This window comes from Mesoplodon bidens, assembly GCF_964165515.1.
Source record: "Mesoplodon bidens genome assembly, chromosome: 7".
In the NCBI taxonomy this organism is placed as follows: Eukaryota; Metazoa; Chordata; class Mammalia; order Artiodactyla; family Ziphiidae; genus Mesoplodon; species Mesoplodon bidens.
The window spans coordinates 104,347,775-104,373,484 of NC_138164.1; the positions used below are offsets into that span (position 1 = coordinate 104,347,775).

At 58.8% G+C, this 25,710-nt stretch overlaps 1 protein-coding gene across 2 annotated transcripts; it reads right to left on the reverse strand.

The window, feature by feature from the left end:
• Positions 1 to 881: 881 nt before the first annotated feature.
• TNKS1BP1 (tankyrase 1 binding protein 1) lies at positions 882 to 25,565 on the reverse strand. 2 transcript variants are annotated; one of them, XM_081241493.1, is made up of 12 exons: positions 25,475 to 25,565; positions 22,284 to 22,391; positions 20,584 to 21,217; positions 19,005 to 19,074; positions 13,590 to 14,957; positions 9,477 to 11,599; positions 3,565 to 3,931; positions 3,198 to 3,348; positions 2,959 to 3,086; positions 2,107 to 2,264; positions 1,798 to 1,870; positions 882 to 1,308 (listed from the first exon to the last, which is right to left on the reverse strand). In XM_081241493.1, exons 2-11 carry the CDS (start codon positions 22,375 to 22,377, stop codon positions 1,810 to 1,812), a joined length of 5,154 nt encoding a protein of 1,717 aa, XP_081097619.1. In that variant the 5' UTR covers positions 22,378 to 22,391; positions 25,475 to 25,565; the 3' UTR covers positions 882 to 1,308; positions 1,798 to 1,809. The 2 variants fall into 2 exon arrangements, with proteins under 2 accessions (XP_081097619.1, XP_081097618.1); XM_081241492.1 differs by lacking the exon at positions 25,475 to 25,565 and adding an exon at positions 22,717 to 22,882.
• Between the last annotated feature and the right edge of the window lie 145 nt (positions 25,566 to 25,710).

Below are 25,710 nucleotides of genomic sequence, written 5' to 3' on the forward strand. Positions count from 1 at the left end.
TAAAAAAAAAAAAAAAAAAAACCCAAAAGGCTAAGAAGCTCTGGTGAATGGGATGATTTCTAAATTCAGCTATAGCTACAATTTAAGTGACTCTGTTTGGCCCCCATTAAGGTGAGTCCACAGGAGACTCTCTTTTTCCCAAACCTCAGGGAAAGATGATGCCAGCTCTGAAAGAGGCTGGCCAGTCTGGGGAACCCAGGATGACAGAGGACTAGGCTGAGGGACAGGAGGATGCCAATGGTCAGGGGTTTAGGTGAGAAAGGGCAGAGCTCGGGGGACATTCTAGACCGCATGGGTTCAAAGGACCCTTAGGGATCACAGAAACCAACACAATGCTCCCCCACCCCCGCTCTAAGAAGGGTGAATTTTTACCAATATCTGGTCCTCTCTCTCTCTCTCTCTGGCCACATATCTAAACTACATTTCTCAGTTTCCCTTGCAGTTAGCAGGGGGCATTAATTGAATTTCGACCAGTGGACTACAGGTCTCCCATAGGATCCTGCCCTCTCTCCATTGGATGCTGCAGAGACTCCAGGGCCCCTGCAGATGGCTGAGCCACAACAGGGAAGGAGCCTGGGCTCTGAATGACTGTGAGGTGCAGAGTGTCCCTACCACTAATCCACCCCAGACGGGGCCATGAATGGAAAATAAACCTTTGTGTGTTAAGCTACGGAGATTTGGGGGTTGTGTGAATCGGCAATCAGCCTACTGTAACCAATACACCCTCCTCAGTGGGTGCCCAGCGAGTGCCAGGGAAGTGACGGGTTCAAGGTCAGAGCAAGCTCCTGGTCGGCCAGGGCTAGAACCAGCATTTCCCCAGGTACAGCCTCGGACAGGGGATGCGGTGCCATGATGACACACCACAACCTGGGCAGCACCAATTCCCAAAAAACTTTATTGTTTCAAGTGGCAAAACGGTATCAGTTTCTGTGGGGCACCTGGCAGAGCGGAGGGAGACCGGGGGTGGGGCTGGGCTCCGCCCGTTACAAAAATCAAAGGCTTTTATAAAAAATGCTATAAACTGGTATCAAAAGAAAACCCAAGGGAGGCTGGAGGAGGAAGCAGAGAGGGAGGCGGGAAGACAGCGAAGGAGGGAGGGACCTAAACCTTCGACAGCTAACAACTGGTTGGGAAGGAGGTGTGAGGGGAGCTGGGACGGTGATACAAAGTGCATAACTGTGCCTCCCCAGACGGCCCCCAGAGGTGGAGGGGGCAGAGGCTGCAGCCTGGGGCGTGGGGGCTCAGCAGTCTCCTTGCCGGGGACCCCACAGGGACGGGCACTGCCTGAGACTGCCAGATGGGAAGGACCTGCAACAGGAGGAAAGAGGTCAGGCAGAGACGCGGGAGTAGAGGAGGTGCTTCGGCGTCTCTACCCACCCCCACCCCCACCTCCACCTCCACCTCCACCGTGCACCCGCCTCGCCACACCGCAGCCTGGCTCCCCCAGAGGAGCCCGGCATGATGGAGACCCTGCTGGGCACCTGGAGCCTAGTGAATGGACCCCAGGGTCCCAGATTGGAAGGGTGGGCAGACCACCCTCAGGCCACCTACAGGGCATGGGGGACCCTCCTTGAGCCCAAGAAGGAAGGTGGGGATGGATGTCCCCAAGCCAAGGGACCCACCAGGTCTCTGGAACTTGGCCTCAGCTGCCTGCTTCCAGTCTCACAGAGAAAGAGGGATGGAGAGCTCAGGTCTAGAAGAGGATCTGGGGCCTCCCGAGTCCTCCAGGGCAGGCCCTCCTCAGCCCTGAACTCACTCCCAACCCCAGACAGGCCCAAGCCCAGCTCCTGCCCTCACCTCAGTGACTCCTCAGACCTTCTTCTTCTTCAACTTCAGGGCTTGCAGCCAGTTGGGCGATGATCCTTCTGACCTTGAAGGCAGAGGGCGAAGGTCAGAAGGGAGTGGTAGGGACAGAAAGGCAGCTCCCACCGGGAGAGGTGACCTCGGGCTTGGTTAGAGACCAGTGCTCGGGCACCGACTGAACAGAGCAGACTGGGCTCACGCCAACCATGTCAGGGCCTCAGTTCTCCTCTCTTGTAAAGCAGGGTCTTCCTGGGAAGGCCAACGTAGTGAGGCCAGTGAATGCCCGGCGCTTAGGTCACCTACCCTGAGGATTTCTCTGGCTTGGGAGGTAACGCGAGGGGCTTCCCCAGCCCCGGGACTTTGCAGGACTTGGAGCGATGGATCACGGGCTCCTTCTGACTCGACTTGCTCTCTGTCGGTTCCCCCTCATCAGCCGAGCGGTTCCGGGAGCGCAGCTTGGCCTGAGAGACAAGCCAGGCGCAGGCGGATATCAGAGGCGCAGGGAAGAGCGTCCACAGGAGGCTAGGCCTTCTCCCCAGAGCGTGCCGTCCCCAGAGTCAGGCTCAGACCCCCTTTACCTTTCACCCCAGTGGATGCGAAGTCGCTTAGAGATGAGCTTCCCCCGAGAGCTGAGCCATGCCTGGCACACAGCAGGCCCTCAAAGAGACACTGCTGAAATGAATCCAGACTAACTGGGCTGGACAAAGCCAGCAGTGACTTCCCGCCCCTGTGCCTTGCATCTTCCATTCCCTCCGTCTCCAATGTCTCCCCGCCTCACACCCTGCACAGTCACCTCCTCTGCGTGCCTCGAAGCTACAGTCATCACATGAGGCCTCCCCCAATCGACCCTCCCATCCTGCACCCACTGTCTCTCCCTCTCTCTGAGCAGGCCCGCCTCTTACCTCTACCCCCCAGTGACCCCTAAACTTCTCCCTTCACCAGGGCTAACGATGGCATGGCTCATGTCCCCCACCACCCTGGGAAGTTGTGGGACACAAACACGCCTTGTTCTTCCTTCCATCCCACTTGGCGCCCAGCACAGGGAGAGCAGAGGGAGAGGAAGAACGGGAGGAAGGGGATAGGGAATGAGTAGACGGATGGAGAGAAGGCAGGCTGGATGCAAGGTGGTCAGATGGCCCCGTTTTCAGATGGTACCTTCAGGGCTGATGGGCTCAGGCCAGGAAAGAGGTTGACTTTCAGCCCCTTGGTCACCCGTGTCCGGCGGCTCTGAGGCTCCTCCACCACCTCCTCGTCTGAAGATGGTACCCGCGAAGCCCGCGGCTCTGCAAGGACCCAGAGGAGGGCTCAGCACAGGCGGCAACCCCAGACCTCCCCGCCCCTGCACCACCCTCAGACATGGACACGGATGTCATCACACAACACCCCAGCCCCACCTGTAGAGTCCTGGAACAGCCTTGCGTCCGATTCTGCCACCTTCGACAGGCCCAGCGTCCCCCCAGGCCGGATGGCCGGGGCCCGGTGCCCACGCTTGCGCCCCAGGTTAGCACGGCTCCGATACATGGCACTGTCAAGGATCTCGGTGTCCTGCTCGGGACAAGGGCAACACCACTGCCATCGTCTTCGTGGTCCTGCCCCATCCCAGGGGAGCCCCTAACAGCCTCGGGCCGGAGCTTCCTGCTTTCTGCCTCCCAGACTGAGACTGCTCAGGGCTCACACAGATGAGGGAGGCCCAAGGGACGAGCACCGCTCCCATACCCCCGACAACATCCCACCCACTGCCCTGGGCTCCCCTCCACTGACCTCGATGAAGGAGAAATCCTGACTGGTAGAGCTGGCGGGAGGGCCCTGGGGGGACCACTGGGGGGTCGGCGTCCGGTCCTGCTCTCTCTGCCCGGTCCCTGCAGGGCCCCAGCTACCGTCCACCTCTTCTGTCTGGCTGGCTTCACCATCAGGCTGGGGTCTCCACGAGGGCAGACGGTTCCGGCCAGGCTCCAGAGGCTCCCCTTGGTCAGCGCCTGCTGTGGCCCCCTCCTCCTCTGACAGCTCCCTGAGGCCCGAGGCTGCTGACTGCCTCCGGGCCGCTGCCTTGGAGCAGCTGGCAGCCAGCATCTCCTCCAGCGGGCCCTGGGAGCCGGAGGGCGGGGAGCGGGCCAGGCATCCGCCAGGGCTGCAAAGGACCAGAGGCTAAGGTCACGTGGGACCACACCTCCCTCCCCGAAGGGCGCTTTCCCCAACCTCTCGCGCTCTCCCTCTTGTCCATGCTTCTCCCGACAGGGGCCTCATACAACACAGCACAGAGGGCAGGACCTGGGCCAGCCTGGCGGGTTCAAATCCCAGGTCTACCACTTACTGAGACTTTGGATGAGTGCCTTCACCTATAAAAGCCTCAGGGTCTCCTGACTACGGAATCACTGCGGGACCGCAGCGAGACTCTAAAGCCCCCAGCACAGTGCAGGGCACGCGGTATGTGCCCTATAAATAAGTTACTATTACCACGACCGTCACTGTTGTTGATGCTGTCAGTGTGTCCCTCCCAAGGGCACCAGCTTGGGTGGTCACTCTTCTTGGGATAAGCCAGGCACCGGTCCATCTGCCCATCCTGCCTCTTCGGCCCCCACCCTCCAGGTCATCCCTCCCCGCGCCCCAGTCTCACTGAACACCCGGCCCTCACAGATGGCTATGTATCCGACTGTGTGTCTGGACAAGCTGTTCCCGCCTGGAAGGCTCCCCCACTGCCTCTCTGCTCGCTCTCCCTGCAGTTCAAGTCCTCTTCTGAAGCCGGCTGGCTCCCCTCCCGCAGCCAGCGCTCTCCCCAGCCCTGCAAGCCCTGGGTTCTACCTGCCCCAGCCCCGGCCTCAGAGTCCGTGGTTCTTTGTCCCCACTGCCCATCTGTGAGCAACTCAAGGGCAAAGACGGGGCCCCTGTCACCTTTGCGCTCCCAGCCCTTGGCCCAGGTCCTGGTCAGGAGCGGGACTGAGCAAATATTTGCCGAGGGAATGAGAGGCTGGGTCACCTTGCACCTCGACACAGCATCTGCGTCTTCTGCCCGCCGCTCCCCCAAAGCATGACAAGGACACACCAGGCACAGCACACCACACTCTCACTAGCTCACGTTCCTCACACGAGGAGCCTGTGCTGCCCACTGCCCCCCTGAAACACACAGATACACCTGCACACTCTCACGGCACATCTCCTGCAGGGAAGTGTGTACTGTTCATCGGTCACTCCTTCCACACACACCTCGTACCCACCACACCACAAGCACAGCAGAGCCACACCCGACACACACACACACACACACACACACACACACACACACACACACCGTGCACACAGCCATGGGAAAGGCGGGCAGGACAGTACCCCGAAGCCAGGCCATGAGTCCCAGATTGGATGGGAAGAGCGTGAGGCACGTGAGTCAGTACCAGGCTCGAAGGGGATAGGGCAGGAGAGAGCGTGTGTCAGTCTGTCCTTCCACAAGCTGCTGACAGATGGAAATTAAAGCAGTCTCAGGAGGGAGGGAGGGAGGGAGGAGGCGGAGGTAGCAGCAGAAGTGCAGCAAGGCGGTGGAATCAGGAGCAGCCCTGGAGGGGGGCCAAAGGCAGCTTACCCCGCTGCTTAAAATCAGGGAGGCCAGGGAGGGAGGGGGCGGCCGCAGCACCCCACCCAGCCTGAGGAGGCCCTGCCCAAAGCCTCTCCCGGGGTGAGGTAGGGAGGAGGCTGAGGGCAGGCCCCGAGAGCTAAGGGGATGTGAAACAGCAGATGGGTGGGTGGAAAGATCCACCTCCAGAGCGAGCCCTGGCCCAGAGCCACGTGGGCAGAGGGCAGTGGAGGAGCTCGGTGGGCTCTGGGGGTGACCATGGGGTGGGGGAGGGAAGCATTCATCCCTGCTGACTTGTCTAAACCCCACTCACCCTTCTCCCCATCCCGGGAGAAGCTTTCCTTCTCCTTGTTCTGGGAGCACCCAGAACACCTATAACCTGAGCCGCTCCCTGGCAGGGAAGCAGGTCAGGAACGCGTCCTGAGCACTGCCCACTCCAGCACACATATGGACTGCACCCCTTGCCTGTGGCCTTGGCAAAGTTACTTAGCCACTCTGAGCCTCAGTTTCTTCATCTGTAAAATGGGGATAATATAAGTACCTATACTTTGCCGGGTCTGTTGGCAGAAATATACACCAAGCACATAGTTAGCCCTTGATGAATTTTTAGGATAATCATCCTCGTGCTCAACACAGGTTCCCGGCCTGAGGACTTGTCTCACACCATCTCTACCCCTCGCCCACCTGGACTTAGAGGCTCCTGAGGGCCGGGACTCTATCCAAGCCCACCCCACAGCCACTCCAGGTGTAAACACGGGGATTGGCATGTAGTAGATGCACAAAAACTCAGTTTCCTTGTGTTCAAGACTCCAAGACCAAAAATGAGAGAGGTGAGGACTGAAGTTGGAATGATGTGTCTAAAGGGGGAGCAGCTGACCTTGACCCCAGGGAGACAGGAAGAGCACCCAGAGAGATGGTTACAGGGCTGGGGCCCAAGGGAACGTGAAGGACCCCACATTCACAAGCTGTGGGGCCTTGAGAAAGTCACACTGCCTCTCTGGGCCTGCTTCCCCACCCACGGAATGAAGGAGCTGGCCTCAGTATCTCTGAGGGTCCTCTCTCACTCTCTGAAGAAACCCCCTCCCGCCAATGGCTGGGAGGCTTCTGCCTCGCTGCGGCCTGGGTGCAGGGGCAGGAGATGACCAGGAGGCCAGAGAGAGGAGAGGGCAGTGCAACAGCTCTCAGGAGACCCAGGAGCACCACTCCCACCAGGACAAGGTGACCTAGACACAGAGGGGAGGGGCCTGAGCTCTCCCCAACGCTGCTCTTGTCCCAGTTATATGGACAGTGCTATAGCCAATGACCACCAGCAGGGGAAACTTTGTCCCACACAGGATGATGACCAAAATGTCTTCCAAGGCCTCACTTTCGGGACAGTTCCTCACATCCATCCACACTTGCAAAACAGATACAAATACTGGTGGTGAGCATTCGGTCAGTGACAACCACGTGCCAGGCAGGTTTCTATCACTTCCTGTGTATGAACTCCTAGACCAACTCCAGAAAGAGACATTGCTGACTCAGTGACCTTAAGCGGGTCACACCACTCCCCGACCTGCTAACCGGAGATGATACAATCCCTTTCCCAGGCTTCCCTGGTGGCGCAGTGGTTGAGAGTCCGCCTGCCGATGCAGGGGACACGGGTTCGTGCCCCAGTCCGGGAAGATCCGACATGCCGCAGAGCAACTAAGCCCGTGAGCCATGGCTGCTGAGCCTGCACGTCCGGAGCCTGTGCTCCGCAACGGGAGAGGCCACAACAGTGAGAGGCCTGCGTACCGCAAAAAAAAAAAAAAAAAAATCCCTTTCCCGCTTCACAGGGTAGGTGTGAAGATCAATGCTGTGGGTGTCGGGGGTCGATTACTCCCAATTACAGACGAGACACAGGAGGCCTGAGCAGAGACGGGACTTGCCCAAGGTCACAGGGGTGGTGGCAGAATCAGGACCCAAACCTGGCACAGAGGCCCAAAGCCAGCCGGCTCTGAGCTGTCCTCAAGGACTTCTCGTTACCAGGAGAACCTCCACAATTTCCTCTAAAGAGCAACTTTCCAGAGGGTAGAATTTCCCTAAGTCAGATACTCAGAACACCAGCCCCTTGGATATTAGTCAAATAAGCTTGAGAAACATCACATTAGAGAAAGGTACACAGGTTTCCTTACTCCTGTGCTTTCAGTACTAGTATCCATACTCCCTAAGTCTCCTGTACACCCACTGAGTACACAGTGGCGTTTTCCAACACACAACATGGCCGGAAAAACCCAAGTGTTTTCAAGGTGTGATGGAGACCGGAGCTCAGAGAGCTGAGCACTGAGGACTCCCAGTTTCTCTGCCGATACCCTTCACCTTCCCCAGTCCAGTCCCCCAGCCAGCCTCTCCCTCCATCCTAAACAAGGGGAGATATTCCGGCTTTCCCCCTCTCAAGGCCCACTTCAATCTTCGGGGAAAGGTAGAGGGCTGTGGGTCCCACTGCGTGGTAGTCTAACAGCCTTGAACGCAGTAAAGACGCAGAAGTCAGAAAGAGACATTGCTGACCCGGTGACCTTAAGTGGGTCACACCGCTCTCCGACCTGCTAACCGGAGATGATAAAATCTCTTTCCCGCTTCACAGGGTAGGTGTGAAGATCAGTGAGATGCAGTGTGCAGCTGAGCACGGGGCACTGCGGAGTTCTGAGAAGTTCTGAGAGTCCCGGGAAGAGGGAAGAGGGATCCGGGGCAACTGCGGGGAGCCTGCACTCTCCTCCCCCCAGGAATGTTACAGCTCAGAGAGGTCCAGAAACTTGTGCAGGATCCCAGGAGCCTGTGGACTCCTAGTCCCAGGCACTCAAGCCCTTCCTGCAGGCCTCACCTCTGCCCACACGCCTCCATCTCCCCCTCAGCAGCCTGAGCCCCCAGAATACTCCCCGGGGCATCGTCCTGGCCCCAGGCTCTGTCCACCTTCCCCTCTCCCTCCTCCTCAACCCCAAATGCCTCTCCTGACCCCTCCAACACCCCACCGATTCCCTCTAGACACTTCCTGGTCCCTCCTGCCCCCCTCCCACTGCCATCAGCCCCTTCCACTTCTAACACAGATCCCATCCAACACCCCCTCCCTTCTTCACGCCAGGTGAGAAGCTCCAGGGTTGGAAAAGGTCAAACCTGCTCCTCAGTCAAGAGAATTAAACCCAACCTCAGTGGATGGAAATGTGAGGGAAATAGAAACAATGCCTTTTTAGCACCCTTACCAGGTGCAACATCACCTCAGTTGGTTTTAGAACAGAAAAATCTCAGGGACAGACTGTGGTTGGCTCGGAAAACTATCGGTTTGGTTTCTTTCGGAAAGTTATTTTTCAGAAACTCTGTGCATGGAGGCCAAGGTCATGGGGCCAGGAGCCAGGTCCCAATGCCCTTCAGGTTTTTTGTTTTTTTTTTAAACCAGGGTTTATTCTCTGTTGTTGTTACTTTATTTATTTATTTATTTATTTATTCATTGGCCGTGCCACAAGGCTTGTAGGATCTTAGTTCCCTGACCAGGGATTGAACCCGGACCCGCAGCAGTGAAAGTGCAGAGTCCTAACCACTGGACCGCCAAGGAATTCCTGTTTCAGGTTCTTAAAACTGATGCTCTTCTGGGCCTTAAGACAAGGCAGGCAAGAAGCACAGGGATCCTACCCGCTGCAAGAAGCAACGAGTGCCACTGCCCGCTCCACCATGACCTGGAGTGCTCACGCCAAGATGATGTGGAGTCCTCCTCCCCAAGCCTATGAAAGCATCCGTGTTCCCTGGTCCTGGAGCACCTGCGGCTTCAGGACCGAGAGGCCTGGGGAACAGCCACCAGAAACCAACCAAAGACAGGACATATCTTCCAGCATACTCACAATCACCAAGGAAGCCTAAAGTACGAGTTGCAAAAGTCACATCTCAACCATCACATTCATCGTTCAAAAAAGGGACTCACCTGTATGTGTGTCAGAGTTCAGTTTAAAAAATAAAGTAAAAATTCACAGTCCAAACCATCTCAATTTTCCAAACACTAGAAGTTCTTGGGGAAAGGCAGTTTCTATCCCCCTTAGAAAGGGTGCACTTTTCGGACAGCCATCACACCTTCCCTCCCCACCCTGGGATGGCGCTCCCTTACCTGGCTCCAAAGCCGGGGGATCCCCCTGCCTCTGATCCAGGCTCCTCGGGGCAGATGGCCACGGAAGGCAGGGGATCGTCTCCGCCCTGGGTCTCTGGCCCACTTGTCTTGCCAACTCCCAGCTCCCTGGCCTCCGAGGGGTCTCTGGCCTCCAGGCCAGGGGACAAGACGCCGTCGTTCCTCAGGCCTGGTTCAGGGGACTGGCTGACCTCTCCTACCCCGTGCTCCCTGGCTTCACTCAGGGCCCCCAAGAGCTCCACGTTCCGGAGCCCCGAGTCCTGGGTCCAGTCCATCTGCCCCACTCCACATCCCCGTGGCCCCCGGGAACTCTCAGACTCCAGGCCGCAGGGCATCTCCAAATTCCTCAGGCCCAGATTGTCGCCCCAGTCCACTTGGCCTGCCCTGAGCTCCCTGTTTCTCAGCCCTGGGTCAGGTGTCCAGTCTGCCTGACCCACTCCGTGCTCCCTTGATTTAAGGAACTCTCCTGCCTCCACACCTGACCAGTCGGTCTGCCCCACGCCACTCTCTCTGGCCTGGCTGTGGTCTCCTACCTCCCCCACTGCCACCAAATCTCTGCCCCTCGACCCGACCTCAGAAGTCCAGTCCTTCTCCCCGACTCCAATCCCCCTGGGCTCCACAGACCCTCCAGTCTCCAGACGGCCGGCCAGCTCCACGTCTCTCAAGCCCAGGTTGTCTGCCCAGCCCACCTGTCCCATGGCACCCTCCCTGGCTTCACTCAAGCCCCCAGAACGCACACAGCTGGACACTTCCAAGTTCCTGAGGCCCAGCTGGTCCCTCCAGTCCATGGTCCCGGCCAAGGGCTCCCCGGGAGGCACAAAGTGGCCGCCTCCTATCTTGCCAGAAGGGCTCAGGCCAGCGCCGCTCGCTCTGTCGTTACCAATGATGCCAAACTGATGGCTCCTCTCGGCAGCCTCCAGGCAGAAGTCGCCGCTCCAGTCCCGCTGCCCTGGGCTGAAGGCCGCCTCTGGCCGGGGGACAACGCCGAGGCTGAAGTCACCGGCCCAGCCTCGCTGCCCCACCTCCCTGTCTTCCTGGTCGGCATCACTGGGGCTCTGGCCCCCTGCCTGCTGTCTTCCCTGCAGCCCTCCAACCTCCTGGCTGGCACCACCACCTTGCCAGCTGCTCTGGTCTCTCTGTCCCAGTACCCCATCCTGTGACTGGGGGCTGCTGGGGCTGAACAAGCCCCCAGACTCAGTCTCTTCAGGCCAGCTTACATCCCTGCTGGCCTCGCTCAGGCTCTCTCTGCCACTCAGAATCTTCTTCTCAAACTCCTCGTCCTGTTGTTGGGCTTCCTCGGGGCTGAACCCGGCACTCAGGGCTCTCAATCCGAAGCCTCTGTCCTGGGAGCCGAGGGCCGTGGAGCTGCCACCGCGGCTGTAGTCTCTCATCCAGGCGCTCTTCCCGAAATCCTGGTCCGGCTGCTCTGCGCCCCGGCTGCTGTAGGTGTTCCGTGAAGAATCGCTCTTCCCAAACTCCTGGTCCTGCTCATCTGCGTCCTGGCTGCTGTACCTGCCGAGCTGGTCCTTCTTCCCCAATTCCTGGCTCTGCTCATCTCCACGCCGGCTGGCATAAGCACCCAGAGAATCCCTCTTCCCGAATTCCCAGTCCTGAAGGCTTGCATCCTGACTGCTGTAAGTACCCAGAGAATCTCTCTTCCCGAATTCCTGGCCCTGGATTTCAACACCCTGGCTCGGGTAAGAGCCCTGGGAATCCCTCTCTCTGAACTCCCAGCCATGAACGCCCACCTCTTGGCCCTGCGGAGTGCCAGGCTGGGCTGGCTTTCCAATCGCCCGTTCCTGGGCCGCGAGCCCCCCCGGGGCCGACACTCCACTCCCATCTTGGCTGCTGACCTCCATCCCCTCCTGGCCGATGCCACACCTGCCGGTCCACTCCCTGGAGCTCCCCTCCGCCGCTCCGTGCCCGCACTTGTTGGTCCAGTCCCTCTCTCCAAGGCCTGGGTCCCCTCTAGGGTTCGCACTCCCAAGGCCATAGTCCTGAGAAGTGTCTTGGGACCAGCTGGAAGGACTAAAACTGCTGGGATGTGTGTCTGCTACAATCCCAAATTCACTCTGCAGATCTTTCTGGGCCCAGCCAAGGAGTCCCTGGGAATCAGGAAAAAATAGAGAAACAAAGAAACTATGCTTAGAGTCAATCAGGGTAAGAATCAGTCCAGAATGAGAGAGTCAGCACTGCCTAGTGCCCAAGAGCCCCACTTTGGCTACAGAAAGCCTGGGTTTGGATCCCAGCTGTGTGACCTTGGACAAATCACTTAACCACTCTGGGCCTCAGGGTCCTCCTCCCTAAATGGGGTAATTCCTACTGCGTAGGGTGGTACAAGAGGATTAAACAAAATCATTTAAGCCAAGTACTCAGCATAGTGCCTGGCGCCCCATGGACACTCAATCGATGATCCCATGGTCGTGTTTACAGCCCTTGGGCAACACTTGGCAAACCGCCAGGAGAGAGGCTGCCTGGCAGAATGGTCTTCACATGGGTATGCGGCTATACTTTCAGCGAGGAGAGATCAAGAACTCTAAGCCCCTCCACGATCTCCCTTCCAAGGCAAAGTCCCAACGCCACCCAACACCTTTCTAGCCCCCGGGAGTTCCCAGCCCCTTCCTCCCTAAGGAAAGCACCCTCCTGCCTAGGCCTCCCCGGAAAGACCTCTCAGTCCTCGCCCGCCTGCCCGCCTGGGAGGCAGAAGGGACAGCCTCCTCCTGCACAGGGGAAAAGACCCAGCCGGGGCTCCGGCACCCCACCCCACCCCACACTCCCTGACTCACTCCTGCGGGTGGGGGAGCCCTGGGCTCAGGGCTGCGGAGCCAGCCAGCCTCATCCCGCAGCGCTGCGTTGGCCAGCAGCCTCTCCAAGACAGACAGGCTGGACTCCCCGTCCCCAGGTCGGGCCATGGCCCCTGCCTCCTGCCCCCTGCCCGTCCTGGGCTACTGGGCGCGGCGGGTGCCAGGACAGGGCTGGGCCGCTCCCCTCGTCCGGACCTGTCCGGTGGCTCCGGCTCTGGCTCTGGCTGGCCCTGGCCCCGCTCCCTCCAGAGCAGCTGCAGCTCCGGCAGCCCCGCCCAGAAGCCAGTTGAGTCACCCACATCCTGGGACAGACACACCTACTTCAGGAGCCAGCCCGGTCTTAACTCCTTCCTGCTGGTCCTCCTCCCCCCACCTCTGCCCCCAGAGGCCCCCAGGCTCCTCCCTCCTTCGAGCCCCACCCCTACCAGCCCAGGCTGGGCTTGAAAAATACATTTCAAAAGCCACCTGGACCCCAGCCCTGAGATTCCGGGGCAGCCTGGTAGGAGAAAGGGCACTGGCCCTGGAACTGGCGCTCTGGCCCTGGCCCAGCCACCAACTTGCTGAGTAACCTGTGCACAAGGCTCTGCCTCCTCTGGGCCTCAGCTGCCTGTCTACAGAGACAAGTCTGAGCTTAATAGTAACTTCATAAAAGGCAACACTCACCAAGCACTCGCAATGAGCCAGGCACTATTCTTAGTACTTTACAGGTACTGTAACCGTCACACGACAAGGTAGAGCTCATCACTGTTCTCCCCATTTTACAGATGCAGAAACCAAGGCACAGGCAGAAAAGTCACTTGCTCAAGGTCACACGTGGGCAAAGAGCAGGGCCAAGACACGAACCCAGGCAGTCTGGGTCCAGAGCCCATAGCTCTAACTGGCTATGCTGGTGCCCTTCATAATGCCACCCGTAATAATGTACCAAACACTCAAGTGTTTGCCAAGCTTTGCACCCAGCGCTTTCCACGTCTATCTTACCCACAATACAAGCCTAAGAGGCAAACGTTATCATTGTGAAAGGACTCTGAAGCTTAGAGGTTAGGGTATGTTCCCAAGACAAGTCAGCCGGTGGATGCTGGAGTCAGATAAGAACCCACACTAAACCCGAAGCACCGTCCCATACCCTCTGCTCTGCCAGCTCTGCCAGACGGTACAGCTCTGAGGGGCACGTCCTAGGTGCCCTTGATCATGGCTGGATCCCAAGCTCTGATCACATAAAACCCATGTTGAAAGAACAAAGCCCTCCGAAGCCCTGGCTTCCATCCCAAGCCCCGCCCCGTGCCGTCCTCACCTCAGAGCAGGCACTTGGGGTCTTTGTGTCCTTCAGTTCAGATCCAGCTCCCTGCCTTGCACCTCCAGCACTGGGTGGTGGTGAAGCCAGGAGGTCATCCAGCCAGTGGGAGCTGCTCTCAGGGCCTGCAGCCTCGGGGGACGCCCTACATGGGACTTGAACCTCCGTCCTGGGTTGGGTGGTCTCAGCCTGGGCCAGGGTCACGGCCTCCTCCTTGGCAGGAAGTGCCTGCCCGGGGTCGGGGATGGCAGCAAACAGGACACAGGGCTGGTCACGGGGTGCCGGCTGCTGCTGCCCCAGGGCCGGCTCCAGGATGGGCAGGGCGGCCTCCCTGGTGGGAAGAGGGAGCAGGGATCCCTGTCCAGGCAGGGGCTCCCGTTCCTCGTACCTCTCCTCTGCCTGCAGCAAGACTGGTCCAGGCGGGTCCCCTGCTGTTGGCAGGGGCTCGAGGGGGACAGCTGGGGGCTGAGGATGGCTCTCCCCATCGCCCTCTTGGGTTGGGGAGGTGCCCGGATCATCCGCCTGCACCCAGGAACCAGGCCTTCCTGGGCCCTCTGGAGCTGGCGGGGCCCCTCGTGCCTGCTGGGACACTCCTTCCTCCCTGCTGGATGCAGCCCAGTCTCCAGCCTCTGCAGCCTCCGCGGCCTCAGTGGCTTCAGTGATGGGGGAGGGGGGCGGGGAGTCCAGCCGCCACACCCCTAGACCCGAAGGCCGCGTGGGGAAGGTCCATTCAAAGGACTGTGACAAGCTCCAGCTGGACTGTGTCCCACTCCCAAAGGGATGATCCAGGGCCGACTGGCTCCCCTGGGTTTGGGGCAGGGCAGCCAGCGAGCCCCCCAGCTTCTCCTGGTCTTCGCCGGGCGGCTGGAGCACACCTTCAGAAAATCGGCGCTGAGGCAGGCTGACGGGACGGAGGTCCTCGCTCCCTGTGGCCGCCACCTCCCCAGATGGCAACGTCCAAGGGAGGTCTAGCAACTCACCCCCCTCCGTCAGGGGCTGGGGCAAGGCGGCTGGGGGCTGCTCCGGACTGCGGCACCCCAAGAGCTCCTGGAGGGGAGGGCTGCCGGGTCTGGGGGCCTCCGGGGCTCCCAGAGAGGGAAGCCCCGGACTAGGGGGGTGGCAGGAGCCCTCATCAGGAGGGGCCGCAGCTGGGGATGCCCGAGTCTTGGGGAGGCAGGGAGGAGCGCTGGAAGCTACAGGGGTCTGGGCTTCTGGAAGCTGTGAGTGGCGGGGAGAGCTCTCATCAGGTGAGGAAAGACGGGGAGACTCGGGGGCTGAGCCCGAGGCTTCAGCAAGGAGGCCTGGGCTGGCGGAGCCTCCATTCTCCAAGGTGGAGCCTGGACTGGAGGGGACCCGGGGCTTGGAAACCTGCAAGAGAAAGGTCAAGAGCCATCACTCACCACTCAGCTGGGTGGGGGGCCCCCTGCCAACCCCACAGAGACCTCAGGTCAGCGGTTGCCTCACACTCTCACACTCCACAGAGGAAACCCGGGCGCAGAGGGTCAGCCACCCAGGATGGCCGCAAGAGGCTCCCAGATGACTTCGAGTGTCTTAAACTTCTCAGGGTCCACACACCCCTCCTTTTGGCCCTCTCCCCACAAAATGCATGTCGCCTTATTCACACAGTATCACTCACACCACTTCAGGTGGTTCAAACCCTCCCCCCTACACCCACCCACCCCAAAGCTCACCTAAGGATCTTCTAAAGGGTCCGGGGTTCATGGGTCAAGAACACTGGCTTTACAAAGGGAAAAGGAAAACTGGGACTCTGGCTGTCTGGGTGTGGGGGAGGTTCGGCCTCAGAGCAGGACTCCAGGACCCACGCAGCTCCAGACCAGCTCCCAGGAGCAGCTCCTACCTCCCAGGGGCGGCGTGGAGCTCTCCACCCTGCTCTGTGCATCACAGTCCTGACTCAAGGAGGCAGGCAGGCCGACCTCAGCGTTCAGGTGAAAGGCCCAGGGGTCGGGAAAGCACCCGGCCCAGAGCTACCCCTGCCCCGGCCCTTGTAAGCTGTACGCCCTCCTGCACAGAAGTCACTCTGAGCCTCAGCTTCCCCCTCTGTACCCTGGGGCTGGTGGCAACAATGTCCGTCTCACAGTTAGGTGAGGATTAAGTAAGATTTGTGCCCATGGCCTTTCAGGAGAGGACTCAGAGGGAGAATGGATGCTGTGGGACACTGGGGCCACCAAACACCTGGCACTCCTTTACCCCTCCACTCAGCCTGTCCCCAGACGGCAGAGCGCGTCTTGCTCTACCTGACCTCTGCCCACCCCCAGAGATCACGATTCCCCTGCCGCCCTCTCGCCAATGGGGCTATTTCTGCCACATCGTCTCACCTACTGCGTCTGGGCAGGGGGAGGCATCCTGCTTCCTTTTCAAGGCCAACTTCCATTCCCTCTACCCTCTGACCCCTCTACAAATCTCTGGTTAATTTAAAGCTCATGCCCTTAAACTACACCATCCAGAACCCCTCCTGTTAGAGCCCCTTACAGACCCCTCCTTCCCTCAAGAGCAGAGCTCCTGGACCACTGCCACCCTCCCCAGCGCTACCCCTGTTATAACACATAGTGATTCCAACAGTCACACCGTCAACCCATCCAGCATCCTGGCTCCGGTCCTTGCCCGCCTCTTCCCCGATTCTTACAGGTGACCCACCTGTCCCCAGGATCCTACCCTAGACCTTGTCCTTACGTGTAACGCCTGCTCCTCCATCACCTCGTTTTCAGGTGTCCCGCTCACCCATTCCCACCCCCGTCTGTCCACCTCCCTCTTTCCATCCCCCACCCCGCTTCATCCCTCAGCCCCTCTGAGCAGCACAGCCACTAACCCTCCCTCCTTCTGCCCGTCCCACTCCCTCCCTTCTCTCTTTATCGCCACTGATGTCACTTCTTTACACAGCTCCCTCCCTCACCCTACTGCTTAACCTGTTTAAATACACAGCTCTCCCCACCTCAAGGCTGCACCCGGGCAGCCATGCTGGAGGTGGCTGGAGAAAAGCACTGCACCCAGGATGGCTGGGCCCCCTGCGGCTCACCCCCCTGCCCTCAGAGGGCCCCCCTGCGGCCCAGCAATCCCACTACACACCCCGCCCACCCCCCAGGCAACGCTTTCCCATCTGGTCTCCTCAAAAGTCCACAGCTCCTCCCGGGCTCTCTCAGCTGACGGCCTTGCCCCGCTTCCCTGAGAACGAAGAGGCCGTGGGCGGAGGACACCCACACCAGCACCCACAGCCCCGCCGCCTGCACAGGAGCCCAAGCACCCTGCTCCCTGCCGTGGCCATGAACTGTCCTTGCCCAGAGCCAAGGCCAACTCCTCCTCTCTCTGTCCTGCACCACTGATTTTTCCTACTCTGCTGGATCATTTCCATCAGCACACAAACTGCTCTCGTTCCTTCTGGCTTAAAAAAAAAAACACAACAACACAATGCTGTTGACTCCTTCTCGCCCTCTGGCTACCACCCCTTTTTCTTAAACACAGGGCTCTCCATTCAGTATCCAGCCCCACAGCTGCTCTCGCCCATCCTCTGCTGAACCCCCTCCAAATGGGCTTCTCTCCTCGCCCGCCATCCCACGGCTCTGGCCAAGGTCACCCATGGCGCCCTGCAGCTAACTCCCATTTCTCAGTGCTCATCTTCCTTGCCGCGTGTGGGTAGCGTCTGACCACGAATCCGCCCTCCTCCAGTGCCCCCGCACCCCCCAGTCCTGCAAGCTACTAGCTTCATTTGGCTTCCAGAGCACTCCACGCTGGCTGGATTTTCTACCTCACCGCTGCTCCTTCCCGCTTCTTCCACGCTCCTCCGCTAGGCCTCGTCCTCTTCCCTCCTACGCCTCATCCACTCCCCTGGTGATCTCAGCTGTCTTTACTACCATCTCTACACTGACAAGGCCCTGCAGCTCCAGACTCAAATATCCCACTGCCCCCTCGATGTTTCCCCCTGCATGTCTACAAGGCATCTCCCACTCACCAAATCCAGGAGCAGCTCCTCTGATCTCCCCCTATCCTGCTTCACCCCAAGAAGTCCCCTTTTCCGTAAAGGGTAACCTTCTGATCGCTCACATCAGAAGCCCTGGAGTCATGCTTGATTCTGCTCTCTCCTCACATCAGTCTATCTGCAAATCCCGTCCACGCCACCTTCAGATCCTAGACAGAGGCCACCACTGCTCGCCATCTCCACCACGGGCTATACCTCCAGAGTCCATGACACCATCATTTCTCACCTGGGTTATCCCAACAGCCCACTAACTAGCCCCTGCTGCTGCCCTGGGCTCCCTGCAACCAAGAGGGCAGGGTGACCCTTCACAACTAAAACAGCAGAGGTCACTCCTCTCCTCCAGCCCCTCAATGGCATAATACCCTCACGCAAGCAAAGGTCCCCCTAGGGGCCTGCAAGGCTATCACCTCTGGGTCCTCCCTATCGCCCAACTCCTCCTCTCTCACTGCGATCCAGACATCCAGGCTTCCTGGCCAGGAAGGTACCAAGTCCTTCATACTTGCAGTTCCCTCTGCCAAAAATGCTACTCCCCAACATCCACATAGCTCACTCCCTCCCCCTCTTCGTAGCAAGGCCTTCCCCTGTTACCCTCACCCCAGAACCCTTCCAGGTATCCCCAGCACCTGTCTGACACACTACACGTCTGCTGGTTCCCAGGGATGTCTGTGTTGGCATCTGCCTCCCGCATTGGAAGGTGGGCTCCCTGAGAGCAGGGGCGGTCTTTGTTTTGTTCTCTGCTGTTTCCCCAGTACCCAGGTCACAGTAGTTGCTCAATAAATACTTTTGGACAGACAAATGAATGGAGTCAGGTCTCCCTCATGGGGCAGATAGGACAGCTTCTGGCTAGCAAGGGCTCTACGAGTAAGAAGGACCACCCTTTACATCACGTACTCAGAAATTCAGGCCGTCTGCCCTCTGAGCACACTGTCGGGAGAGGGGGTGTAACAGGAAACCCCCCAAGAAAGGACTCTTCCTCTCTTCTGAGCCCTGAGAAGGCAATCCGGCCAGGGAGAGCCGTGGACTCAGGCCCTTCAGATCCTGCCTCAGCTCCTGGGTAAGTCACTGAACCTTTCAAGCCCAGGTGTCCTCACCTCTCTCATATGGGACCAAAGGGGCCTGCTAGCTAGAGTTATCACACGGATTAAGTTAGTCAACATTCCTGGGATGTGCCCAGCACACAGTAGATAATCAAGGACAGTTGTTCTGGACACTGTAAGAGCCTCAGGGCCTGAGCCACACTTAGCCAGGGTGGCCTGGAAGTTGAGAAATCTGAGTCCCAGGGCCAGCCCTTGGGCCAGTCACCTCCTCCACGGCCTCCGCTTCCCCATCTAAACTACAAGGAGGTGAAAGAGATGATCTTAGATGACCCTTCCAGCTCTAAAATACCACGGTTCTGATTTGTAACTGGAGGGTGGGTAACTCACGTCAGTAGGGGGCTCAGAGCTGGCCAGCTGAGCCAGGTCCCCGTTGAAGGCCAGGTCCGAAAGGGGGTTCCTGTGAGGGAGAAAGAGGGGAAATGGAGGCCTGGAATGGAAAAGTCTGTCACAGGGTAGATAAGGGAGAGCTGATCACGGGTCTGCCTGAGTGACTGCAACAGCATCCAATGTTAACTGCCTCCCACCTCCCACAGGCATTTCCTACTGGGGGGCAGAGACGCTATGCAGTTTCCACAAAGTGCCCGAGAGACAGTGCCTGTTCCCCACCTGCACACCAAGGGTTAAGTTCCCCCAACTCCTTTGGGAAGAGAATGCAGCTTGCCCAGACCCCTCCATGGCTCCCAAAAAGATACCCGCCCCCCTTCCCTTAAGGGGTTAATGTTCTCCTGCCACCAGGGAGAATGCAGCTGGTCCTGCTGCCCTGCCAATACTTCTTGAGGAATTGCAGGGGGAGGGAAAGGGGGAAGAGGGAAGAGTGATTTTCCAAGGTTGAAGTTGTTCATTTTTAAGTCTGGCTTGGAGCAAAGGAGGGGAAGATGACAGGCGGAACCCAGCCAGGATACGGTGTGACCTCCTGGGAGCCCAGGCCTGGGACAAAAGAGTTGATAGGAGGCCCTGCCTTCCAGGCACTTTAAGGTGAGAGAGGGGAAAGGCTGGAGGGCAGGGCAGTGCAGGGTAGGGCAAGGGTCTTACCTTCCAACTCAGCTCAGACCACAGCGGCCCTGCCCTCCACAGCAGCAGGAGTGGGAAGGGGCCTGTGGGCCCAGCAGAGCTGCCAGGGCCCCAGCTGCCAAGTGCCTCAAGCAGCTCTCCCTGCCCTGAGGATGGCCTCCATGCAGCTGACTGCCCTTAGCCTCTTCCAGTGCCCAGGGGCACCTCCTGGTCAGCCTTCTTTTATATACTGGCACCAACTCTAGGCAAGTATACCATACCCAACAGTCTCCAACCTAGCTGTACTTCCTGTGCGTTGACACTAGCTGGCCTGGCATCAAGGTGTGTTCATGTCTTTCCTCTCCCATCAGACTCCTCCTCACAGCCAGACTGTGCCCTCCTCAAACTGACACACTCACACACACACACACACACACACACACACAAGCACCTGGCACACGGCTGCACCCACAGCACGAGCTAGCAGTTAAAGTTAAAAGCACACACTGGAAGAAAACAGACCCGAATTCAAACCCCAGCTCTGTCTCTCTCACTTGCTAAGGGACCAGGGGAAGTCACTTTTGAGCCTCAGTTTCCTCATCTCTAAAATGGGTCTAATATTCCCTTCACTAAACAGCATGGCTGTGGATTAAGTGAGGCACAGATTGGCTCTCGGTATAAAAAAAAACCTGAAAATAAACTTCCATACCGTACATTTGAACTCTACTATAAACATACATCAATTCTGTATAAAGAACTATCGTTGTAAAAACAACATAGTAGCACTGTCTGCTAGGCGAATGTTTAGTGACTCAGACCTAACCTAAAAGCGAAGATCACAATCCCAGATGCAACTACCCACTACCCACTTTGTCCTCCAGGCTGCAACCAAACATACAGCCTCCCACCCCCTCACCTCTCCTTGGGGGTCTTGCTGGGCTCTTCAGGGCACTCTGTGGCAGACTTTGCCGGCCCCTCCTGGGCCCATTCCCTGGAGAGGGTCCCACCATCCTCATCCCTGGGACCTGTGGCCACACCATAGGTCCTGGGGCCATATCTTGAGCTGCCATCATGGTTAAAGGTGAGGCGGGAGCCCCAGAGGCGGTCAGCGCTGGCCGGGACCTCCTTCCTCGGCTGTTCCATCTTGGCCAGGATCGCTTCCACCGTGGTGGCTGCAAAGCGCTCCGAGGTTGGACGGAAGGGGGCGGGCGCCTTCCGCACACCCATCGGGGCGGCACATCGAGCTGGAGGTGTCAAGGGGGCTACCTCTTCTTTCCCAGCCTCCTCTTTCACAGTCTCTCGGGTGGCTTCTCCTCCAGTAGGGGCCTCAGCCATAGGTCTTGGTGCAAACGGAAGGGGACGCTTGCTGCCACCATAGGGCTGGGGTCCCGCCAGCATGTTCATCTTCCGGGCAGAAGGCAGCTCGGCCAGAGGACCCCGGGGAGGCCGAGGTCCAACAGGCACCAGCAGGCTGGGCTTGGCAGGCAGGGCTGGCTTGGCGGGCAGGGCTCGGGGTTTGGGCTTGACAGGGGGTTTGGCCCGAGCGTCACCTACCAGAAGGAAAGGGTTGGTTGGGGGGATGTCAGAAGAACAGCAAGCAGAACTTCATCTCCCACCGTACAAACTCAGAATGTTCACATCCTTCTAGGTACAAGTCAAATGTCACCTCTTCCACGAAGCCTTCCTTGATTTTCCATATACATGCCAGAAACATATTCTCCCATCTCCAAATTCCCAAAATGTCTAGTCAATCCCCCTTATAACCTAAAGCTATTTAAGGGTCCAGCTGGCAGCTATTTCTCCCTGTACCCACTGTGCACCTAGTACACGTTCTTAACAAACGAATGAATGAGCAAATGAGCTAATAAATGAGTACCTGCCTACCCATATCAAGTAGTCAGCCCACCATCTCCCCAAGGTAGTCCTTCCCTCTTACACGTCTGCTATACTATCATCCACAGTAAACCTGTTATCCCAGCTCAGCGTCCCTACTCTGCCACCCTGCTGCCCCCTCCCCCAGCGCACACCCAGGCCACCTCCCCAGTGTCATCCGGTGTGTGATCAGGAATGCAAACTTACTATTGACCTAAGCCAAACAGAAGTAAACCTGGTACAGGAGGAAAAAAAAAAAAAAAAAAGACCAGAAACCTACCTTCTACATAAGGCATTTCAATACCAAATAAAAAGACCTTGAATTACTCATGGCCACGGCCCTTTTAATAGAATCCTTCATCGCCCACTCATTTGGCTCAGGGCAAGAAAGGCGTCTAGACAGGGAGCCAGGAGGCCTGGGTTCAAATCCAGAGGTGCATGCCATTTCCCCCCTAGGCCTCAGTTTCCTCCTCTGTCAAACGTGTTTGATCCACACCATCTCGAAGGTTAGTCTGCTCTCCTCTGCTGGAGAGCGCTGATCTCAAACAGTTCTGAAGGGTCTCGATGGGAGCTGAGAACCTTTCAGACTCACCCTGCCCGTCCTCAGTGCTCCTCCCTCCCTCCCTCTCACTGCACAGAGTCATCGTTCGCCCAACCGCTCCAAGACAGAATGGGGGTTCAAGCCTCCGACCCTCCCACCCTCCTCCCAGCCACCCCGCTGCTCCACCCTGCACCCATAGGTACCTGGCTCAGAGCCAGCAGATACCAGCTCCTCCTCTGGCTCCCGGGGCGGTAGGGAAGCCATGGCTGTGCCTTCCCTGAGAGCAGATACTTCCATCGCATGCGGCGGACCTGCGTGAGAAGTGGGAAGCAGAGGGGTGTGAGCTGGGGTGGCCGAAGACCCAGGAAAAGAGAGAAAGCAAAAGGGTTGGGCGCTGGCAGTAGGCTCGGTGGCGAGGGACGTCTCTCCGACTTCTGGCAGAGGCAGAGTGTGGGACAGGAAGAGGGAACTTCAGGAGGGGGGCTGGGGGAGGTCAAGGGAGGTCCCCAGCCGCCACACCCTCCGCACTTCCCAGATCACTCTCCAACTCTCGTCTCCTAACCCTAAAGCCCTGAAGCTTCAGGGAGCCGCGCACTGCTGCCTCCTGCGGCCAGCTCTCCGGGGCACCCCACTTACCTCTCCCAAGGCACCCCCCGGGGTCCGGTGGCCCCACTCGAGGTATCTACTCAGGGGCAGAGTAAGAGGTCCACAAAGTCTGAAGTCTCTCTGTGAATCACCTCATGGGAGACGGGAAAAACCCGCTCCTCCCCAACCTGGGGCTCCGCCCCACTGCCTGCCTGCCTGCCTGCCTGCCTCCCCCTTCCTGCTCACCCTCCTTCTCTCCCTCCCTCCGGCAGCTGGGAGTGGTTCCCTCTCCCCCCACTTCCCCCCTCCTCCTTCCACATCCCTGCCCCACTCCCGCCTCCTTCAGAGCTGTCTCATCCAAACACGGAAAAATAAGGAATAAAAAGTAAACATCTGGAATACATTTTTTTCTTTAATTTCTCAATCGCTTTGGCTTCAGCTTGGAATTTGATGAGGTAAAGTCAGGGCCTAGTCCTGTTGCCATAGCAATGGCCTCCCACTGGATTTCCAGAGCCTCGCCAAGAGGAAGGAGGAGCCGCCGGCCCAGGCCTGGGCCGGGAGAATGGGACAGGGCTTGAGAACACCCGGGGGGCGGGGTGGCTTGGGGGAAAACTCCCTAGGGTTCCCTTTCTTGGACAGTCACAGTGGGACAGCCACAGCCTAGGAATGTATGTGGGCATCACTCAGCAGCCTAGACTTGACCTGAGGGGTTTTGAGGGGGGCTGAAGTAGAAATTTTAAACCTAATGACACAACCCTATGGTAGAAGCCAAACGGGTGCCCCTCCTCTAAGCTTGTAACAGAAGCTTCAGGTCTGCTACACCAGGATTCAAATGCTGGGTGGATCTACCACTTTCTAGCTCTGTGACCTTAGGCACATTGCTGATGTCTCTAAGCCTCAGTTTCCCTATGTGAAAAACACAGTCACTGAGACTCTTAAGAGGCTTACATGAGGGACTTCCCTGGCAGTCCAGTGGTTAAGACTCCGCGCTTTCACTGCACACTGCAGGGGGCACAGGTTCGATCCCTGGTCAGGGATGCACACAGCTGCTGAGCACAATGCCCAGCACCTAATAAGCGTCCAGTAAATGTTGGCCATTACTAGTATGATTCTATTTAGCGTCACCGACGAGCTAACACATTGGTGACCACCTCCCTCCTTCCCCCAAACCACAGGCTTCCGTTGTTCCAGACCATTCCTTCTCTCCTGCAGGCCCCAGTCATGTCACCTGCTCTTCAGACACTTCACCACCTCCTCAGTTCCCATCCTGGCTCCTGAAGCACCATCCCACCCTCAAGACCCACCCCCCCCCGCAGGTTGACAGAGCCCTGCCCCTCTTGTTCCAAAGGAAGAAGGGTAGTTCCTATCACCTGGTGTGCCCACCGTCAGTGAGGACGACCCAACCTTCTCCAACCTGCAAGGGGCACTGCCTTCCTCAAAGTCACCCACTCCGGCTGGTCTGGCAAGACAGCACCAAATCCGAAGGGACCTCAGGTGCCCAACCTTTGCAAAACCTACCCACCTCTCACTTTTACCCTGCCCCAGCTTGTTTCAAAGATGGGAGGGGATATGAAGGAGGTAGAGAGATACCCATGATTGTCAATCCCTTGGTCAGCCAGCTACCACACAGGATGCTCCCTGTGGGTGGGTGGGTGAGTAACTGTGCACAGCCGGTCCAAGTGTGCATGGAGGAGGGGCCCATGACAGGAAAAAAATAAAATTAAAAAAAACACAAGACTGCTTCCTCATCCCTGAACATTAGTACCAGGGACATGCTGTGGGTGGTTAGAAATGGAGACCAACTGGTCCAGAACCGAAAAACCCTTCAGCTGGGGGCCTGGTGGACACCTCAGCAGTGTGAGGAGCTGCAGCAAAGAAGCTGCAGCTCGCCTTCCCCAAGAGGAGGGGGTCGCAGCAGTTCAGAGGCCCCAGACAGGAAACCCAGGTGACCAAGGCCAGAGCCAAAAGCTGTAAAATCTCAGTGGCTCTGAGCATTCCCAATCCGTAAGAGTCAGGAGGAGACTAGCTGACCCCTGGGAGCACAGGCCGCCAGAAGGGCAGGGGAGAGGCCAGGCAGCTCCTGCCCCGGGGGCAGAAGCCCAGAGAAGCATCGCCGCAGGCGGGGTCGGCCCTATGGACCTGGGATCTCCGGCCGGATCTGGGGCCAGAGAGGTCGGAAGGGACAGCCTGTAAACTGCTGGAGGAGGGAGGGCCAACGGGAAGACGGAACAGCCCGGGGCGAGGGGCCGTCTGGAGGGGCCCGGTGGGGAGCTCTGGACACAGAGGGACGGCTGCAGCCTGAGAGGAGAACAGGGTAGAAGAGGCGGAGGAGGGGGCGGCAGCGGCAAAAGCAGAGAACCTGCGCGCGGGATGTGGAGCAGCCGGCGAACAGACGAGGGACTGGGGACAAGGACCGGGTGGGGGCGGACTGGGGCGCTTGGGGGCGTGCCGAGGGAGTCGGGGGAGGGGGCTAGCGCAGGCCCGGGGGTAGGGAAAGGCGGGGGTCCCTCCAGCAGCTCCGCCCGCCCCCGGCTCCTCCTCAAGCCCTCGCCCCCTCCCCCCTTTCTTCTGGCTCGGTCAGCACGAGCTCCAGACCGTGCACCCACCGCCCCCGCGCACACGCGGCAGCTCCCCTGTGTCCCCCGCCTACCCCGCGCCCCCGCCCCCTGCAAACTTTCCTGGTGACCCCCCCTCCAATCTCAACCGAGGTCCCGACTGAAAAGCGCCCACTCCTTCCATGCCTCTCCCCCGCCCCCAATGCCGGACCCCGCCCCCTCCTTCGCCCTCCCGCCCGCCCCCGCACACTCACGCGCTCCCCCAGGATCCGGCTCCGCCGTGCTCGGGCTCGGCACCCCGATGCCAGTCTCCGCCGCCACTACCGCCGCCGCCGCCGCCGCCGCCGCCACTACCGCTGCCGCCGCCGCCGTCACCACGGGACCAAGCCAGTACGAGCTGTGGCGGGGCCCCGCCCCTAGCTCCGCCCAGGACCACGCCCCCAAAGCGCCTCATGAATATCCATGAACCGGTGAAAACCGGGAGTGGATA

What these genes read in the sequence shown, in the direction of transcription:
- TNKS1BP1 (XM_081241493.1), bottom strand. Translation starts at nt 22,377, where the DNA reads ATGGAAGTATCTGCTCTCAGGGAAGGCACAGCCATGGCTTCCCTACCG. An exon ending in TCCCCCGGCTTTGGAGCCAG is followed by an intron (nt 3,932 to 9,476) that starts GTAAGGGAGCGC and finishes GGTCCTTTGCAG; the next exon opens with CCCTGGCGGATGCCTGGCCC. An exon ending in AAGCCAGAGAAATCCTCAGG is followed by an intron (nt 1,871 to 2,106) that starts GTAGGTGACCTA and finishes TCTGCCTTCAAG; the next exon opens with GTCAGAAGGATCATCGCCCA.